Below are 21,170 nucleotides of genomic sequence, written 5' to 3' on the forward strand. Positions count from 1 at the left end.
GGTCTGTGGAATATCTTAAATACTGAGTCATGATTTCTGTAAAGAGACATTGCTGTTGAGTTTATTAAATGTATTTTTGTGGAGCTTTGAGCACCACATGCTGAGTGTCATTTAGTTCCATTAGATAGGAGAAAAGGCAGACATCTCTACAGCCGATATCTCTAACACTTGGCAACCCTCGCCAAAACAATCCAGACTGATAAACAGCTAGGTAAGAGGAAACATGTATTTAGGTTTTTTTCAGGTGAACTGTCCCTTCATACCATCAGCTATTAAACACAATAAAACTGTCAAACCGGCAACCATTCCTTTGTTCATTTGAAATGTCAGTTTTTATTAATGCAGGTTAAATTAGTAGTAATGGTTACATGGCCAGCGGCAGGTTGGGTCCCCTTACAGGGACGTTAATAACTGACCTCCCACTGAACCAGTATGTACCTCCACAAACACACAGCAATACTAGCACTGAGCTATCACAAGAAGTCCCATCACTGAGTTAGCAGACAAGCCTGTGGTTCTGGTGCGATAGTGAGAGGTCAGAGAGTTGGTACAGAACAAACATCCAATAGCAGATTTAAAAGATTATTTAAAACTGACTAACTGTGTGGTCCTGCTTCTCGATAGCCAGCAGGGCTCGCTTTCCTTATTGTCTGTTAGCTGACAACAGGACACTATACTATTTAAGCAGGAGAAGGAAAGCCAGCCCTGAACAGACAGTAATGAAACAATATGGTGGTGATTGCCTCAGATTTGAACTCTGTGTGTACATTTGCCTCCCAAAAGAAAAAAAACAAAACAAGATTTTCACTGGAGCTCCTTCATGAAACATCAACAAAATAAATACTTCAAGTGTAAACGTTCTGTACGTCTATTATAGTCAGTCAAGTTACGTGTCAGATGTGATCGAACAGGTTGTGTAAATAGTGTTCTGTAACACTGCAGGACAATTTATGACAGGGCAAACAAGACAAAATCAAAATGTGCAGATTTAAAGAGATGTGCTTGACTGATTCTCTTACATGGGAGGAAAAAGAAAGAAACAAACTGCAACACAAACTTCAATAAAAGAAAATCCAGGACAGACCTCACATTCAGACAAGTATTCTGGGAAATGCAGTGCAGAAACTAATTTGAGTTGATTTAAACAGAGCAACTGGAGTTGAGGTTTAAAGTTCATCCTTGAATTTGGAAGTAGCATTTCAGAAAACAGTCTGAGCTTTCGATCGTGTCACGTGATCTTCATCAGCAGATAGTTTGCCCAGAATCTCCTCTGAGCATTTCCTGGACCTCTCATCAATGCTGGCTTAAAAGCTGTGGTGATGAAGATCATGTGAGATAATCAAAAGCCCCACAACAGCTTCTAAATGTTGTTTCCAGGGTCAAGTATGAAATTTCAACCTCAAATTTTAAGCCAACATGAATGAGAAGTTGTTAAATTTAACAATACTACAAGTGAACATCCGTTGAGGAAGCTCACCTGACAGTCTGAAAGCTCCAGAATAGCTAGTAAATGAACCTTGTGGTGAGATTACCACAGAATTAAAAAAAAACTTTTAAAAGATTTTGGACTGAGTGAATGAGGTGTTGGGACTCTCAATCAAGCACATCTCTTGTAATGTAAATATGGAACATGAAAGCCTCACTCAGACTTCTGCTGGCACAGAGGCACAGGCCTGATGCAGACACACACAGAGCTGTAGAGGGACACTGAGGCAGTGATGATCAATTAACTCTTCATCAAAAAAACAAAAAACAACAGGGCTCCCAACATATAGACAAATACATTAAGACACACAAGTTTCATAAAAACACTTAGATGCATTCACACACTCGCATGCCTGGCAGGAGTACTATCTTTTTCTTTTGTTTCTCCTTTAAGCGTCACTGTCCTTCATTGCGATCCAAAGCAAAGTGCACAATGGCAACAAAATGTACAGTCCTTCAGTCAGAGAGAATCGGCTCAGAGAGGGACAAACTCAATGCATTTGGCTTCAAATGCAGCTTTCCTCGCATAAATGCAGGTTAGATGAAGAGTTCTTGTGGTGAATACACTGTAGCGGTTGCTTTGTAACTGAACATCTGAAATGAGGGTAAGACATGGGTTCTATTGTCCAACTACCAAATCACACCAAGATTTTCTACTATAGCATTTAGTCAACTTCCTCCAAGGATTCAAAAAGTCTGGCCTGGATGATTAGAGGTAAGAAATACAAGATTTCCTGCCCCTTTCATTTTTTTGTTCCAACAGACCAGTCTCTTCTTTCAAATCCATGAGAGGCAGTGAACCAAGCGCTCAGCTGAGAGATGAAAGCCTACAGGATGGTACAGCAGTTGGGGCATGGGGGGGTGATGAGTGTTGGTGGGAACAGTTTGACCCTTCTCGTGGACCGGGGAGAGGTGGGGCAGGGCTCTGTCTCTCAGCCCTCCATCCCAAAGTCCTCTGTGAACTTCTTAACCTTCAGGAGATCTTCAGTGTTGACTGTGGGACGGGTGGTGGACAGAGAGCGCAGCATGTCCGACTGCAACAGGACAGGAGATACATGTCACTTTTGGTTGACATTGTTTTTATACTCAATTCTCCAGACACTAGACTCATAGACAGGTTACTGCGTTTCTAATAACAAGCTGCTTAATAATGTAACTGAAAATAAAGTGGCATATTAAAGGGTAAATTCATTCATAATTTCAACCTGGACCCTTTTGTCCAATGTCTTTGTGTCTAAGTGACTAATGGGAACAACAATATTTTTAATTGGTCCAGTACTAAGCGAGATCGCTGTGGCCAGCAGCTGCAAAAATGGGCTGCAATATAATCCTAGTTTTTGCCACTGACAGACTTTGACTGGTTTTGTAAGTGTCTGACAACATCATGGAAAGGACACCAACAGAGGTTGTTAAAGATCATCAAACCCACCAGACTCCATTTACATAAACAGTAATTTTACCCTCGTAAAACGCACTTCATTCAAAGTTGACAGAAGCAAAATAAAATTCACAAACGCCCTCTCGGTCAAACTTTCCACTGTTCCAACAATCACCCACTCTGGTTTGTTTCAAATAACCCCTTAATTCACCCACTTAGCTGTAAAAATATGCTGTTTCTATACACGCTAAAATTACTGTTTATTTAAATGAAGTCTGGTGGGTTTGGCAGTGGTGATTTTAGGGATGTTTCTGGTTAAACAAAAAGGATCTTACTCTTTCACAAGAGGTCCACCTTTGTTAGGATCCTTTATATAGGTTGTCAGATACTTAAAATAATAATCTGAGCCTGTTGGTGGGTAAAACAAGCACTCTTTGTGGACGTAAATGGATGGTGCACAAATGCCTGCGAGTTTAAATGGCAGATGGTTGAGCTGCTGCCGACTGCAGCGATCTCACTCAATGCTGGACCAATTTCAACTGTTGTTCCCATTTGTCACATGGACACACAAACATGAAAAAATAGGATCCAGGGTGAAAATTATCGAAGCTACCCTTTAACTGTGACTAATACATTTTATTCCACACAGGACTGGTTGATTATAGCTGCAGCCTTTCCACTCTTATTCCATCACTGCAGCTCCAGTGAAAAAGATGTGACTTTCTGAAAATGCTGTAGCATTTCTTTAGACTTCAAATATTTACAAATCAATTTCTATCACATAAATAAAATATAGACATGCCATTTCTGTCAAACAGACCTTTTGAAGCATTAATTTGTTTCCTTAAAACAATTCAGTTCCAAAAGATTAATCATCTGTAATTTACTGTAACTTCAGCAGCAGAAACAACGTTGCTTTCAGCAGTTACACAGTGCTGTGTATCATTTGGATTTATTCCTTACAATCCATCTACAGTCATAAGAACACAAATGAAATCCCTTTGTTTCCCATACTTAATCTAGCCTACTTAAAGCACAGCACACAGATACAATGTGTGCTTCTGTTGCTCCTTATTCTCTTCTTGTTGTGTGTTTACTCACAGTTTTAATTAGTGTGGGTGTATATGTGACAATTGTTTTGTGAGAATGAATTAACTTGCACATATACATTATGTTATTTTTTCTGAGGTAAGGTAGGAATATTGATGGGGTGTCCATTCAAAAATGTTGAAGCGCCTGTTCAGTTTTAGATCTTGTGTAGTTGTTACTATGGAGATCTGAAACGACGAGCTCCAGCACTGATCATTTCTGTGTTGTCATTAATATATGTGTATCTCACCATGCAGACTATGGGCTCCAGTAGCTTATCACTAGGCACATCCATCCAGGTCATCTCTATGGCTGCAGGGTCGCCAGGGGAACAAGGAGTCAAGAGGTCGTCCACCATCACCTGGTTGTTGCTTCGGGATGGGCCGCGAACCTGCAGGAGTGAGGATAAGAAAAAACGTTCAATAGTAATGAAAGAATTATTAACCATAACAAATATCTGACTGAGCTTTGAAGATTTAACATGTTTCTATGGATTTCTATTCATGTCACCTTTTTGAAGTGGGTGGCAGACTGGACCTTCCTAACAGGCTGCATGAGAGCGTCCCGGACAATAATGCTGATGTCAGCGCCAGAGTAACCGTCTGTTTTGTGGGCGAGCTGCCGCAGGTCGGCCTCGCTCAGGCTGTGCGGTGTGTTGCCCAGATGAAGACGAAACATCTGGGCCCGAGCTGGCTCCTCCGGCAGAGGGATGTAGATACGCTTTTCAAATCTGACACACAAAAGAGGACAAGAGCCATTCAATCGCACAATCACCAGCTGTTCAAGTCATAGAGGACAGAAATGCTCGCAGGTATCGCTCACATCTAAGACTCTAAAGAGCTTCTGAAAGCTGCCTGGAGCTGAAACTGACACTATAAAAGAGGACAGAATATAAAAACACAGGACAGTATTTTACAATTGTGTTAAGTGAAGCAGCAACATTGATAAAAATAATACAACTGTCATATTTTGGATTACCCCTGATGTGCATAAAGCCATAGTGTCAGGGGCTTATCTCGCTTTCTGAATGGGTTTAGTGAATCTACAGATTTATTCACATTTGGCTTATTTCATGCACCTTGCATTTCATCTGACGCAATCAACTGACAATGCCACCATCTACTTACTTTTACTATTACAGGGTGTCTACAGGTTTCAGACAATTAAATTTAATGCCTTTCAAGACCTTTTCTGTATTATTTTAACCAAAGCTAAGACTGACTTTTAAAGAAATCATCTTTCTTATTCAAGCACTGCAGATATGTATGTTAAAACGTGTTGGTTTATCCATGCCAGTCTTTATCTTTATGAGACTATTGCCTGATCCTAGAAGAGCACCTGCTTTTATAACTAACTAAACAGCTCAACCCAGTGCAGCACTCCCTATTTCTTTCCTCAGTATCATTACATTTAGGCATTTTAAGACTTTTAAAGGACCTACAGGCACCCTGCTGTTATTTACCAAGATGATTAACAAATATAAAACTGAACTATGAACACCAAAGTATACATAAATTGTGTTTGGATAATTGGGCAGACAATAGGCCTATATACTGTATATATACTTAGTTCCATCAGTTTCTTATTGCTCTGTATAATTTAAAGGGAGCTGATAAAAATAATGAATGTTAAAAGGGTAGGTGTAATAAACTAAGGCTTCAGCCTACACCTTTTCGGTCCTGTTTTGTTTTGTTTTATAATGCTAAAAAAGGCATTAACTTCATGTTTATTCATTGTCTATCTATCAGTACATTTGTGTTTTATAAGTTGGAAAGTGACCGAAATAAATGAACTAAATAAAATAAATACAATTAACATACTTCAATAATTTTTAAGTCTCTAAATATAAATGATTTATATGCCGTTTGAATAAATTACTCTTAGACTTGTCATTGACTCTGGCGGGACATATGACACAACTGTCTGGTCCTCTGACACTGACTTTGTTGCTGTCTTTGCGTGACAACTGAAATACACTACCATTAAAGAAGTTTAAGCTGAAAACCGCCTTCCAATGCAACTTATCAGTGACTTTAGGTCTTTTGGGAATTTAAAAGGAAAATGGTGGAAATGGACAACGTGCTGCTAAGATGTGAAGACTGAAGTTTTATACACCTCCACAATAACTTCTATTCATCTCAGAGACAACGACCATGCTCCAGTTGCCTTAAGTCATAACCTTTATACATAATGTACAGTGACAGTGAAATGTCTCCCCTGACTCACGGAGATGAATTTAGGTCAAATAATTGGTCATTTGAATAATAATAAGACACAGTCAGGGCGAGACAAACACGCATTCAACCAAGGAGTATTGTAGTGACCTCTGACCTTCTGCGGATGGCAGCGTCTAGCACCCAGGGGATGTTGGTGGCTCCCAGCACCAAGATACCATCGTTGTTGTTTCCCACACCTACAAAATCAGAGATCTTCAGTCAGCTCAATATGAGCACTTTCTGCTTCTCTCAGTGTCCATGCAGGGTTATATATTTGCATTTTTAAGATGTCTGTAGTTTCCTATTGATCTTTATCCTCATCTCATTCGGCTCACCCTGCATCTGGACCAAGAACTCTGTCTTGATACGGCGCGCGGCCTCGCTCTCATTCTCGTTCCTGGAGCCACACAGCGAGTCCACCTCATCGATGAAGATGATAGAGGGTTTGTGCTGGCGAGCCAGGTCAAATAAGTTCTTCACCAGCCTGGGAGACACAGGGAGAGATGGAGGAAGTGAGACTGAGAGAGACACTCGGACAGCAATACTGAAGGAATTAGTGAATGCAAGCAGCAGAGGTGAAGAGCGTCCCTGACAAAAACAGAGAGAACTGCCAGTCTGGGCTGAAATGGATTTACTGCGAGTTGTAAGCATCCTATATTCTGTCAAGGCAATGTGTTTAAACAGTTTCAAAAATCTGATAGGCCCTCTAGCCTCTGATATAATGTAAGAGATGAGATAAGAGAGAGGATATTGTCATTTATCTCTATACAGTGTAGTACACACAGGAAAGACACTGTGTTGTATTTAAATGGAGTCTGGTGAGTTTGGGGATAGCAATTTTGAGGCTGTTTCTGGTTAAACATAAAGGTCTAACTTTATGGGTATTCTTCCCATAGTGGTGTCAGATATTCTGAATAATAATCTGAGCATGTCAGTAACAACAACAAGCACTTTTAGTGGACGTAAATTGACAGTGCACAAATGCCCTGAGTGGTTACATTGCAGCCTGTTTAACAGCTGACAGCTGCCGTGGTCTCACTCAATACTAGACCAATTTCAAGAACTGACCCCCTTTGTCACTTAGACACAAAAACATGGGAAAATAGGATCCAGGCTGAAAAATACCCAAGTTACCCTTAACATTTAGATTGTTCACGCATTGTTGACAGGATGAAGAGTCAGATTTTCACTCTAATTAGGCTGAAAACACCTGATAAAATCAACATCGAAAAGAAGTTAAAAACACATTCTGCTATATTTCTGTACTACAACAAATGTGTCTTTCCCTGTGTAGAGTACAACTTCAGACAGCAACCACCCCTGAGGAAGAGACGTACTTCTCACTCTCTCCCAGCCACTTGGACATGAGGTCTGAGGAGGAGACAGAGAAGAAGGTGGAGTTATTGGCCTCGGTGGCCACGGCCTTAGCCAGGTACGACTTCCCTGTTCCCGGAGGACCGAACAGCAGGATGCCTCTCCATGGAGTCCGCTTGCCTGAGAACACAAAGACCAGAAGCAATGTTAGACACGTCATCCTCTGATCAATTCAGACTGTTATGACAGACCAGGGGCGAGAATGTGAGAGAGTTTGGGCAGTTTTGGCTTCATAAATGATTAACTGAATACCAAAATTGTTGCCAAATAATCTGTTGATCAATCGTTTTAGCTCTGTGCACACCCATCATCATCACATTATTATACAACAATGGATAATGTATATTTTTAGCTCCAAGCACATCTAAAAAATTTACTGAGGAAAAATATTTCAAACTACACTGAACAAAAATTTAAATGCAGCACTTCTCTTTTTGCTCCCATTTTCACAGGTTTGGGTTACAGATCCAAGACTTTTTTCATCAACTTACAAATCAGATACAGTTCTCTCACATTTTGGTCGCCAATTTGTTAAAATCATGTCAGTAAGCACTTCTATTTTCCATCCATCCATAATCCATCCACCTGACAGGTGTGACATATCAAGATGCAGATTAAGAAGCATCATTACTGCACAGGTGTGCCTTGGGATGGTCACAATAAAAGGTCACTCTAAAATGTGCAGTTTGATCACAAAACACAATGCCACAGAAATCAAAAGTCTTGAGGGTGCATGCCATTGCCATGTTGACTGCAGGAATGTCCACCAGAGCTGTTGCCTTTGAACTGAATGCTCATTTCGCTACTATAAAACGTCTCAAGTGTTGTTCCCTTGAATTTGGCAGTACATCCGACCGGCCTCACAACTGCACAAGCGGGTTACAATAATAAAGTGGTCGGGTCAAGACCCTAGTGAGAACAACAAGCATGCAGATGAGCGTCCGTGAGACAGTTTCTGAGAGTTTGTGCATTAAATCTTCTGATTGTGCAAACCATTTGTTGCAGCAGCTGTCACTTGGCTGGTCTCAGACAATTTACAGGTAAGGATACTGGATGTGGAGGTCCTGAGCTGGTGTGGCTACATGTGATCTACAGTTCTGAGGCTTATCTTGGAAAAGGAGAAGTACACAGATTTTAACAAATCTGCCACCAAAATTTGAGAAAAAAAAAAATCTCTTGAGTGCATTAAAATGTCTTAGATCTTTTTTTTAAAAAAAAAAGACCTGCATTTAAGTGCTGCATTTAAATTTTTGATCAGCATATTTGATTTCAGTGTATGATAGTTAATGGGTGTAAGCAGAATTAGAGTGGGAATATCCTACTGTACCTGTAAAGAGGTGAGGAAATTTGATGGGCAGGATGACAGCCTCCTTAAGAGCTTCCTTTGCTCCCTCCAGTCCAGCCACGTCATTCCACCTGACATTGGGCTTCTCCATTACGATGGCGCCTGGAAACACAGGCAGAGCATGATTAAGACTGACAATGCAGATGGCCGAAACACTCCAAAGGTGATTGTACACCTGTAGCCATTTCACAAAAAAGACCATATAACTCCACTGAACCTAAGACTACTACTGATAAAAATAAGAATTATGCAAGGTAACATTTGATCAGTGTGGTGTTATTGAGCTATACAAAATTATCTATTAACTATCTAACTATTTTCCCCCATGCACATGAACTCACCCATAAGTTGCTCCTGTAGTTTCTTCTTCTCTGGGTTTTCACCCTCACTGTCACTATCACTCCTACACCAGACACAAACACAGAGGTTGACACAAACACAGAGGTTGACACAAACACAGTAAAGCCCACAGAATTGAACATATGTTTTGAGAGCGCAGAGGACAGACAGCATACTTGTCATTGCTCTGTGCCTCCTTGACAGGCTTCTTGCCCTGTTTGTCTTTATTTTTCAGATAGTCTTTGAGTTTCTCCGCTCTGTCCAGGTACTGCATACACTTCGCTCGTATACTCTCCTTCGCCTTGTCGCTGTGGGCCTCATCTATGAGAAAGACAGAGTTCCAAACAACAATGTGAGAAAAACCCACTAATGTTAAACTAATTTCAACTACCTATCAGGCTGCAGCACTCACATTTGATGGCATGTAGGAAATATTCCACAGCATGCTGGTACAGTCGCAAGGCCTCCTCATAATTCTTTGCCTTGTCTTCCTCTGTGGCTTTGGTCACAAGATCAATCGCTTTCTGCAACAGATGCAGAGAAACACAGTCAGAGGGCAGATGTAGGCATAGATGAATTGGGGGTGGAGATACAATAAAGGCAGGGAATGTGCACATTAGTCATCCTCACATCAGCCTGCACATGTCAACACTGGAGCTTCAACCAAAACAAAGCCAAAGTTATACAACTAGCATAACATGTTACACAATGGGATCCTGATAGTTTCTGTGATATACAACAAAATCCACTGGTTACTTCTCAGGGCAATTAAAGCACAAAAAAATAAAATGTTCCGTTATGTTATAATGTTTTTTTCTTTCTTTATAGCTGTCAGGGAGGAGGGGCTATAGCCCGGCTAACGCTGAGATAACGGTTGCTAACGTTATAAACATCATCCAGCAGAGCTTTAACGTTAGTGAGCAATCCACAAATGCACAACCTACATCAGTATTAGTTAATATTATTGTTATACAGCAAGTAGTTGAGTAGTGCAGTAACGTTAGCTCTTGCTAAGGCTAATCTTATATCCAAGACAATGTACTGATAGACTGTTTGCAGGCTCAGTTACCTAAACTGGCTTGCTCACAACATTAGCAGGCTTTAGCGTCAGCTGTTCTGCTAGCACGTTAGCTTGCATTCAAGCAGCTGTATGAGCTAAGCCGAGTTATATGCAGTTGTAGCAAGCTAACGGTAGCTAGCAACTATTAGCCTACCTGTAATGTTGACGTTGTCATTTCATCTCAGTCTTGCGCTCTCCTCCCAGATTTCTATCCTCTGACCCTACCAGAAGGTGGATATGTTAAAAAATAAAGTCGTTAGCAGCCCTGTGTTGCGAGGGGGTAGGTTGTTCTTGACATGACAAAACAGTAGCTAATGCGTTAGCTAGCTAGCTGATATGACAGCTCTGCCTCGACCCAACAAACCACAGCAACAACGCTGCGACTACCAACCACAAGCTAGCTGACACAAAGACAACTTCCGGTTGACACTTTAAAAATATAATTATTACAAGCTTATGTCTGCAAAATGACAGAATATACACATTGAACAGCTTAAACAATATTTTATCGATAAGATTATCACTATTAAATTTAATTTTGTTTTTATCGATTTTTTCCGTTTTCTTAAACAAAATTATACGAAATAAGTCTGGGAATATATGTACGAAGGTACATTGTGCTACAACACAAATACAGAAATTAACAATAAAGGTAAAAGAGGTATTATTTTGAAAATTAAAAGAGAAAAATGAATTTTAACGAAAATGCAACAAAAATAAAAAGGAGAGACAATCAGGTAAACAAATAAGGAGCACAAAAGGCAGGGTAAGAGACATTAATTACACATTAATACAGCTTTTAGCTTTACTATTCAATTTGTCCATATATTTTAGCGATTTGAAATAACGTTAATGGGCAAAGTAATTTGTAACCACAGTGAAAGAGGGAGCACACCCTTTCCACTTACAATTATGAATACAATATTTACCCAAAATAATCCCAAGATTAACAGTTATGAAATGCATCCACGTTGTCTTTAACAACAAAATGACATTTAAATGACGGTTTATTATCCTTTTTTTATGACCAGACCTAAACAAATTTACATATGGACATTTAAAAAAAGGTAAATGGTTTTATCTGTCTACTTCAAATTTAAATCTTATGTGAAGAAAATAATTAACAGGGTATAATGCTGACAGTTTTAATGTAGGTTTCTTTGGCTTAAGGAGCAACATGGCATGGTAGATTAAATAAAAAGGACATTTTCCTTAAAGGGACCTCTATATTACCTAATACAGAGCATGAGTTCAAGTCCCTCCGAGTTTTTGTGTAAAAGCTATGCTCATCATTTTGTTAACAGATTTTTGATCCATCAAATTAACATCACCAGAGGAAGAGAAATCCGAGAAAACTGCAACGTTACTTTGTATCATAAGACGTAAAGGATTTGGAATTGCTTTGCAGATTTGGTGATAACCTTTTGTTAAAAAGAGTATTATTAAACTTTATAAAAAAAATATCAAATGATCATCTGAACGTAATAAGTCATATACAGAAACCCTTGTTATACTAAACAGCTTTAAAATGGATTTTCTACTGATAGTAATAACCCTGTTGTTCAATGATAGAGAATTGTGTGGTGATAAATCCAACAACGTGACAAAGGAAGCTGCTGCTGGCTCCACCTAGCGGCCATTTTGGTGCCATAGCAGTCGTACTCCCATAATTGAAAAAGACACATGCTCACAATAAGACAGGAAATATATACATTGAAACACGTGTGGACCTAAACACCGAGAAAAACAGTCAAAACGTAAAATGAAATTAGAATATTGTCTTTATTACAGCCTACATGTAAATCTCCACAACAAACCACACATCAATCTATGTAATTTGTAACGGTTTTATTGGTAGGTATTTACATTTGAGATTATTACATTGCTATCATACATCGTATACTGTATCTTGGAAGGACGTCTAAAATACTTTGCATATGACAGGTTGTTGCAGCAGCACTTTATCCTGTTGTGACTTTTCAGTTCAATGATTGTGTTGGACGCAAGCTGCCACAGATATTACCTTTGGTTTCAAAAACCCCTTCTTTGAAGCATTGCTTTGCATAGACAGGATAGCCACGATTTCAGAACATATAGAGAAAAAGGATGAAAAATAATCACCTGGAAGAGGAGGGGAGGTGTACATTCACAGATTTAAGGGGTTTGTTAGGTTAGTGCATCAAGCTCGAAGAGGGACGGCCTGTAGCTCGTTGAAGGTTGACCAACTTAAGACAATCAGATCTGTGCAGTGAGTTAGAGGAACACGATTGACATAAAATTAAAAGTGTGGTTAATAACTCAAACCTCCCACATGCAGATAATAGTTTAGGGGAAGCAAAGTCTGCCTCTTCCTACTGACTATAGCTTGAAAAAGAACTATAAGCTACAACAACTAGTTAGCTTACATAAAAAAGCCCCCAAAAAGTTGTTTAAACCATCACAAGGACATCAGCGTCCAAAATAGAATAGAGGTCATTCAGAGTGGTGACTGTGTTCCTTATCCGAGGACAGAGGGGATATCTTGTTCTCCTATGTTGCACGGTCAGTGGACACAATGGGACATTGTTTGAAACCCAAAAGAACACAGAGGCTCTACTGAAGGGAAGGGCTGCTTTAGCAACTTGTACCATGATCCAGCAGAGAGTTATGAAAATGTTAATTACAGTCATGCTGAATTTATAAACGATAAGGTCTCAACACAATATGGAAATAGATTTGCCTCGGTATTATTTGTGTTCAGTTCAGATCAACAATCTGTGTTAATGTGTAATTCATACATATAAAATACAAAAAAAGATTTGTAAACTCAAAAATCTGTGTTGTTAATATAAAATGGATCTGCAAATACACAAATACATTTAGGTTACAAATAAATGAAAAGAATTTGTAAATATATTCCTAAAATTTACAGCTTTCAAACAGATGTTTGTGAATCCAGCTTTTACTTGTGAATCTCAAGTCTACGCATATTATGCACACTCAGTCTTTTTCTTAAAGTTTTGGAATTTGTTTGTATATTTTACATTCTGTTTTATATATGCAAAGTATTTTTGCAAGTTTACAAAAAGGATTAGGGTTTTTTTTGTATTTGTGAAAACTGTTTGATATTTACAGATCTACAGATTTACACACAGACTGTTGATCATCTCACACAAATAATATTGAGATAAATCTGTCTCCATAACACAGGCACTGGACTGAACAGAAGAACTGTAGAGAAGACTGTATTGAGTTTAGTTAGATAACTTCAACCCACCTCAATTTTAGTAACAATTGAAAAAATTAATATAATAATACTAATATAGGGGTACTGTACCAAAAGTGGTACGTAAAATAGATAAATAAATGTCTGTTTTGGTGGTATTTATTATTGGCGGAAACTTTAACAATAAAGTTTCATAAGAGCATAAACGTTTATTCTTGAGCTTGGAAACGGTAGTTTAACAAATAACCTTAACTCTAGGTCCATTTACTAACTTTTTTCCAGAGCTTTTAACTGCACCTCACGGTCTTCATCAGTGGATGGAGTTTGCTCAGTTGTCGTCAAGTGACCTCACACTTGACCTCAGTTGGCTCTGTTGTTAGTGTAAATAATAATAATAATAATAATCTAAGACGTTTGATAAAAACTAGTCCAGACCAAAAGCATTGAATAGGAAATGGGCAAAATCTCATCAATGTTAGTGGACGGCTGGAGAAAGGTCAAGGAGTCATTCACGTCTGATAGCAGAGACCATCTCCCCCAATCTACTACAACGTGAGTTAAAGGGACTCCATGCTAAATTCAGAGCGTATGAGCTGTCTGGACATGGTTCCCAAAATGGAGGTGGCTGAGCCAGTGGCTAGCAGCTAATGATGCTAACTCTGTAAACAGTGCTAAATAACAGCAACAGTGCTGACAGAGCTAACAGTGTTAACCAGGGGGAACTGGGAGGTGGCCGCTAACTAACTCCCGATATCAGCAGCAACTGCCCTATGAACGCAGTGCAAAGTGATGGCGATGAGCTATGCAGTGGGACACACACAGGCACTAACATGCACGGGCCAGCTTACCACAACAAACCACAGAGAAGCTCAGATAACACCACACACAGAGGGAGCATAACTTTGTTCTCTGCTCACAGTGTCTTTACTCCACTATATCTTTACATAGTAAATAGTGGTTTGCTGCTATATTAGTGATCTGCATGCCATACGCACAACCTTTAAGTTCTAGGCTTCGGTCACGTAATTACAGCTGAGTCATCTATATGACAAGTTAGACCATTATATGTAACTGAGAGCTCCAAAAAGAAAGCCAGTCGTGGACCTGGAGCTAAGATCATTTTCTTAAACTTGAGACAAAAACGGAAGGAAAGGACCACAATAAGCTAAAGGACATAAAGTGTACAGTAACTTCCCTTCTGCAGGGGTTCAGAGGAGGTGAGACGTGTTTGACCACTGCAGTTCGGATTACGAAAGTACAATGGTACTTCTGTCATGTGGTGGCCCACCTTGACATGAGCCTGTGAAACAGTCCTTAGCCAGAGAAACGCTGCTGTAGGAATGGTAACAAGAGACCAGTAATCTCAAGGAAAGTGGAATGAGATGATGGCGACAGTGAGACGGAGACAACGTGGTAGTGTAGGTAAAGAAGGGGAGGTAACACATGTCGTATATCATCGTCTGATACAGAGGTCAATGTCAGGAAGTCATGCTATCATTGAGTATACACTTAAAAAAAACAAACGGCATAAAAACAAAGTAACATGATTTACACTATAAGAGTAATACTATTGCTTGCACATGTTGAAAGCTTGAAATTCTCTTATTGTGTGAAATTAAAAAAAAGGAAACAGTACAAAGAGTGTCTTTGACTACATGTAAAAAGGCACAGTTGGCAATCCTGATTACAACAGTAGTTTGGGATAATGTGCTAAAAGGTGGGTCTGTCAGACAGCAGGCACACTATCAAGCCAACAGAAGCGTGTAGTATAGACACACACACACACACACACACACACACACACACACAGACCTTTCTTCATTCACATAATCTCTGTTTAGTTAACTGCACTCTGACTCTAAAACAGCGTCATTCACTCGCACGTCTACACAGACACAAACAAATACATTAAAAAGAGCCCAAAGTACATTGGAAGGCTGTCACGGAATGATAGGCATAGAGTAAAAACAGGGAGCGTTTACCAGTCTGTGCTTGGCTGTGTATTAGTTGTCTAAAAATCCTTCCTTTCCATAATATATTTTAGCAACACTTTGCTTGAAGTGCACTGGTAATGGAATCTCATAAACACATCACAGCATCTTAACTTTTTTATTTTTTTAACATATCAGATAATTAAATTTAATACATCATCACATGGAATGTTATGAGATTGTTAATAGCTATTTTTTGCACGTTGTGACTGTCTCATCACACCTTATGACTTCAAGCAAAGTGCCACTTCTTTTTACCTGACCTCGCAATTCAAATAATTGCAAGGAAAAGTCTGGAAGAGAAGGCACGATTTCTAGACAATCGACAATACAACTCGTGGGTTAAATCTTCCCTGCAGCTTCAGCTGTGAATGGAGGAATTGGAAAAAAAATTTAAAATAAAGAATCAACCCCCGGTATCAGCATTTTGGGAGCGTCTCCCCCCTCCTCGCTGTGCCTGGGCACATCCTCTGGTCCACGCTGCTGCTGTTGGTTGTTTCACGTGAGGAGGCCCATACGAGTGAGCTTGGCTGACAGGAAGGAGTGGAGGACAAACACCACTGGCTTTGGACCGGAGTGGAGGTCAAATACCTGGAGGATAGAGGGAGGAAGTGAGGAAGGAAAGAAACAGCAGAGTAGATGGAACAGGAAAAGAGAGATATTAGAATGTAAAAAAGGGTCAAACTCTGATTTCTACAACCTCCTTGCATCTACTGAAATGCAGATTATTAACAGTATATTATGCAGATCACATTACTACAGTAAACACTTAATTTGAGTTCCTAAATTACGTGTACAGTCACTTTGTGTGTATCTGTCTGTCCACAGTTAATTTCATAAACTACTGAACCAATCTGCCCCATATTTTGTGTGCACATTTATGATTGTATGCTCCAGGTCCTCTTGTGGTTGCAGTGACTCACAATTGTTAAAAACCCATGTTATTGACTGTTTCATGCATTCGTTGACTTTTGATTCCCCACTCCTCCTAACTGGCTGGTTGGGGCAAGTCCTTAACAAAATCACATAGCAGCAGCAGAGAGCAAAATACATTTTTGGCACATCAGCTAGGCTAAAACAAGAAGCCACACTTGTTGCAGGACATATTTTGGCCTTTGCAGTGACATCCATAGAAAAGTTTGGTCTCATTTTGAACCTTAACACCTGCAGACTGATTCCATACCTGATATGATACCCTAAAGTTAGACATGATACAAAATAAAAAAAATCCCCTTTTTGTTATCTTTGCCGCCATATTGACAGTTTAAAAAGACGTACAAAGAAGCAATTTTTACAAGGTACAGAAATGAGGACTGGGATTGTTGTGCATACTAATGGTGATATTGTTTTTGGTTTTCTTTTTTGGGTAGTGTTGTTGATTACAAATGTTTATATAAAAAACATGAACAGACTGGTTCATGGTTCATAAAATACAAGGCAATGTCACATCACTTCGACTGCGGAAAGTCTCCGACAGATGTCTTTATATGTGAGTTTCATTCTTTCTGACAGCCAGAGACTGTGTAAATCTAGGTATTACATACCGTCTCTGGCCGTCACCCAAAAGTCACATAGCTATATTTACATGCACATCTCTGCGGATCCATGTGTCACATAGTTGGAGTTCCCCTTCAACATTTCAAAATGGTGACTTTGGTGCCCCCAAATGGTATTATCAAAAAAGACACTCTGGCCCCCCAGAAAAATCTCACATTACAATGAGCAAGCTTAAAGCAACACACAGACTGAACAAAGTTTGACTTGAAGTATTTTTTTCTACAAACAAAAACCTGTGTCATCAGAATAATTTAGACGTTTCCAAATCACTTAAAAAAAAACATCTATATTATTTTAGACTAAACAACTAATTAAAAATGTTCAATAAAAGTTACAATGATGTGTCACATGATGGAGTAATCCACCTGCTCTCCAGCAGGAGTAGAAAATGGTGAAAAGTCATGACATCATATCAAATATTACAGTAAATCTTATTTTTCCCATTGTCTTAACTTACCATTTCTCCCTCTGGACCCCCAAAGTCAAGGTAGAGGTTGCGTATTCCGTCATCGGCGGACATTTTGAGCTTCTCGTAGGGGTATCTGAACAGCACAGCACCCCCGGCTGGATCTGCCGGCTCCCTCGTCACAGTGAAGCCCTTCTCATAGTGCAGCGTCAGTCGAACATCCTGTCTGTTCAACGTGCAACCTGGAAGAGAAAAAAAGAGAGCTTCAGAATGGCGGGGGAGCGGGGTGAGAAATGTACCAGTGGGTGAGTATAATGTGTACTGCATGTTTAAATAACTGCATGGGACGCTTTCTTTGGTCCCAGCAGTGATGCTTTCTGTCACCTGAATAATAACTTAGACAAAGTTAATTTACAGAATCTGCTCCTCTCTGCTGCAGCCCAAAGACAAGTGCATCTTTCATATAAAAATCCTGCACCGTGCAGCTTAAGCTGTGTCGTCATTTGATCCGAAAGCATGTGTATTACTGTAACTTGACTTGGCTTTAATGTTCCTGCACAACTGTAGAAGGACAGGGAAGACGAAAAAGGAAAAAAAAAAAGGCTGATTCTTTCCAGTGCTGTTCCTGCAGCCAACTATTGTTCAGCACAGAGTGGAAACATTCCCCTCTGCTGGCTCCCACTTCTGCTTTTCCTGCAGAGCTGCTCTTTCTGAGCTACGGCACACTGTGAGTGTGCCAGTTGCTTTCAGGAGCTTCCTGTCAAAGTCAAAGTACTTTGGCATTTAAAGGTCTATGTATGTACATAGAAATATTTTATCTGTGCTTCCCTGGAAAAAAAACTCATGTACAAGCATTACATGAGGTATAATTTCTCTAGAAAAGTAACTTCCTCTTGTTATTCACTTAATAGAATGATGATTTCATGCACAAAGGTGAACCCACATCCTCTGGTTAAAGGTCTGCTTACTCACTCTGCCATCCTGCTGCCACCTGTCTGCACCGACACAAACCACACACACTGAATATAAAACAAGCACGTTCATCAAAACTTGTATACACGAGCCGAGCATCCCTGTGGTGCTCAGTCCACTCTGCGGCATTGTTTGAAGTTGTAGCCTGTGGTGTTGTATTGTATTGCAGTTTATAATGAAGTGTTTCCCGTGGACAAGAAAAAAATGCCTGGGGTGACCTTACATTTAAATCAATAAGCATTATCAACATTTACCTTGATGACAGTTATTGTGGCAATATATATATATATATATATATATATATATATTTTTTTTTTTTTTTCTACAGTGATGCATGCATTTCCTTTATCGTTTTGGCTCACAGGCTTTCCTTGTTTAGTTAGAGTATGACCAACCAGTTAAAGATAGTGGGCTGTTGGTTGGTTGTTTGAATGTCTGGTTAGATGTTATCAGTGGTGGAAAAAATAACATCCACATTCTTTATTCACACCTTCAGTAAGTGGTTAAAATAAATAAATAAATAAACAGCAAACAGTTGCCAATTTAATTTTTTACACATTCAGCAGATACAATGTTATATTAGCATTCACTTAGAGGCATGTTTGTGTCTAATATTCACTCCCCTTTTAGCTCTGTTTTTGGTCTCCACCAACTCCTGATGGAAATATGTTCGCCAACTAGTTTGTCTGTCTGCTGTTTGGTGCTGGGTAGGTAGTTTTCAGTGGGTTTATCTCAGCTTTTTTGCTAGAAACAGCTGCCTGCTGCTGCTTGAAACTGTGCCGATGAGAGCGGTTAGAGTGAACCAAGAAGTTTCAGAATAAAAAATCAAAACAATGAGGTGACAGATGCTAAAACCCTCTGGTAAGATGAAGTCAACTGTAGAGTTTCTAATAATTCTTTGAGGGTTCCATCACAAAGAGCAGTATCATTTACATTATGTATAAATTTTACATAAAACATGACAGAAAATATATAAATAAATACTGATTATAGCCATTTTAGGTAAAAGTAGTGATGCCACAAATACTCGATTTTAAGTCAAATACTTTTTTTTTTTTTAAAAATACCAAAACTATTAAAAGTATAAGTACTCATTATGCATAAGTCCCTCAAATTGTACCTCAGTAGAGTTAATATTACATGTAAATGTATACAGTTACATTCCACCACAGAATGTCCTTAGTTGTTACAGCTGTTGTTGGGGAGAGCGTCGGACGCCTGTTTTACAACGCTACAAGTTGTACATATAAGTATAAGAGAAACATCATATGTTTCAGAATAACCCCAGCATATGTTTGCCTTGAAGCTTGTTTCAGCCTTAAGACTATTTGGATGTCTACAAGCCCACAGGGACTGACTGAACTTTAAACTCTTACAGACTGATCACCTATTGCACACACACCCACACTCACCAATGGAGACCTCTTTAATGAGCTCAGCGGCAGCATGTGCCCCCTGCACGAGGGCTCGCGTCCATGAAGACAGATCCCAGTGGGTCTCCACTCGGAAGATGTGGGACTCGATGCCCCGCCCTGTGCCCGTCCGAGTGGCGAACACCAGGTCTGAACCCTGTGCGGGAGAACCCCGGGCGCTGCCGGAATGAACCAGTCTGGAGGCAGAGACAAATGAAAATACAGACACGTTTAACATTCTCAAAGACCACCCGCATAGATAATCTGCATTGGTGAGACTCCTAATTGAAATTGCTTAGCTCCTCTTAAGCTGTTTATTAAAGTTGGCAAGGAGTCCTGGTCTCTGAAGTTGCTAACCCACAACATCGACTGGTCTGGTTGGTGTAATTTCCTAAGTGAAATGTGTTGAAATTTGAGTCGTGTTTTACAGGTGGGGTTTCCTAGCTGTAAAAGTTGTTTCCCCCCAGAATTCACATTTACACTGCAACAAAACTGAACTACACTGAACAGGTCACCACTGACCTAACAAAACTTTATTTCACTTTCATTTTAATGTGACCAACTGTAAACTTCCAGGTACTTACCATAAATTACACAACGTACATTGACAGTAAATGGAAAGTACTGAACTGAAACCCAGCTTAACCTTTTGAAACCTTTTTCCCCTTTTGACAGTCAGCTGATATGCTCTTGAATATTTACTGACATCTTGCAGAGAATCAACAAAAAAATGTCCCACCCAAATGCATATTAACATAAATATAAATATATGTACCATAAAGAAATGATAAACTAATTTCACAGGTATGATGACAGTGAACTGTTCTGAGCAAAAGTTAAATCTGTAAACGAGTAATTTCTACTTGTGACTTTCATTTGACCCATAGCATGACATATGTATATGTTTCCTGATAGACCTAAAGCAGACCAGTCAGGTAGGATTGAACGTTCTGGCTTTAGCTGAGTGCACTTGCTGTCTGACGTCTTTACCTTGTGGCTAGCAGCGGGTGTGTGAGCAGAGGCATGGACCAGGACTCTCTGCTCCACGGAACTGATTCAAATAGCAGGATGTCCTTCTCGGTCAGTGCCATGACCACTGGCTTGTACTGCTGCCGTCCACCTTCCAGCTGGACCTACAGAAGAAAGTCAGAGGGAGATGTCAGTACTAATAATTTAAACTGATACATCAAAACAAAGTAAATCTCTAAATTACATTTTTACTTCATGTTTTGTTCAGTAATTTACAGTAATTCCACCAGTTTACTGCAAAAGGCAGCAATATATCCACTTTCTCCTACCATTAGTCACCTTGCATCATAGAGTCATTCTCTGATCTCATGA

The 21,170-nt window shown here is 39.6% G+C and overlaps 2 protein-coding genes across 2 annotated transcripts in view; both read right to left on the reverse strand.

Moving 5' to 3' along the window:
• Positions 1-309: 309 nt before the first annotated feature.
• Positions 310-10,668, reverse strand: vps4a (vacuolar protein sorting 4 homolog A). Its single transcript, XM_050073009.1, has 11 exons — positions 10,441-10,668; positions 9,639-9,750; positions 9,403-9,547; positions 9,229-9,290; positions 8,870-8,989; positions 7,506-7,662; positions 6,504-6,652; positions 6,284-6,365; positions 4,463-4,682; positions 4,203-4,343; positions 310-2,519 (listed from the first exon to the last, which is right to left on the reverse strand). The coding sequence occupies exons 1-11, from the start codon at positions 10,459-10,461 to the stop codon at positions 2,418-2,420; spliced, it is 1,311 nt and encodes a 436-aa protein (XP_049928966.1). The 5' UTR covers positions 10,462-10,668; the 3' UTR covers positions 310-2,417.
• Positions 10,669-12,119: 1,451 nt separating this feature from the next.
• sntb2 (syntrophin, beta 2) overlaps positions 12,120-21,170 on the reverse strand; it is a 36,230-nt gene continuing 27,179 nt past the window's right edge. The window contains exons 4-7 of the mRNA XM_050073292.1: positions 20,820-20,962; positions 19,830-20,026; positions 17,497-17,687; positions 12,120-16,073 (exon numbers count right to left, since the gene is read on the reverse strand). Of these exons, the coding sequence (XP_049929249.1) occupies positions 15,981-16,073; positions 17,497-17,687; positions 19,830-20,026; positions 20,820-20,962 (624 nt within the window). The 3' untranslated portion in view covers positions 12,120-15,980. The remainder of the gene's footprint in view (positions 16,074-17,496; positions 17,688-19,829; positions 20,027-20,819; positions 20,963-21,170) is intronic.

Source organism: Epinephelus moara, chromosome 20, assembly GCF_006386435.1.
Source record: "Epinephelus moara isolate mb chromosome 20, YSFRI_EMoa_1.0, whole genome shotgun sequence".
In the NCBI taxonomy this organism is placed as follows: Eukaryota; Metazoa; Chordata; class Actinopteri; order Perciformes; family Serranidae; genus Epinephelus; species Epinephelus moara.

Excerpts from the sequence above, each read along its gene's own strand:
- vps4a (XM_050073009.1), bottom strand. The coding sequence starts at position 10,461 with ATGACAACGTCAACATTACAG. Across the intron at positions 9,291-9,402 it reads GAGGCACAGAGCAATGACAA|GAGTGATAGTGACAGTGAGG; the intron begins GTATGCTGTCTG and ends TGTCTGGTGTAG. Across the intron at positions 4,683-6,283 it reads GACGCTGCCATCCGCAGAAG|ATTTGAAAAGCGTATCTACA; the intron begins GTCAGAGGTCAC and ends TTTGTGTGTCAG.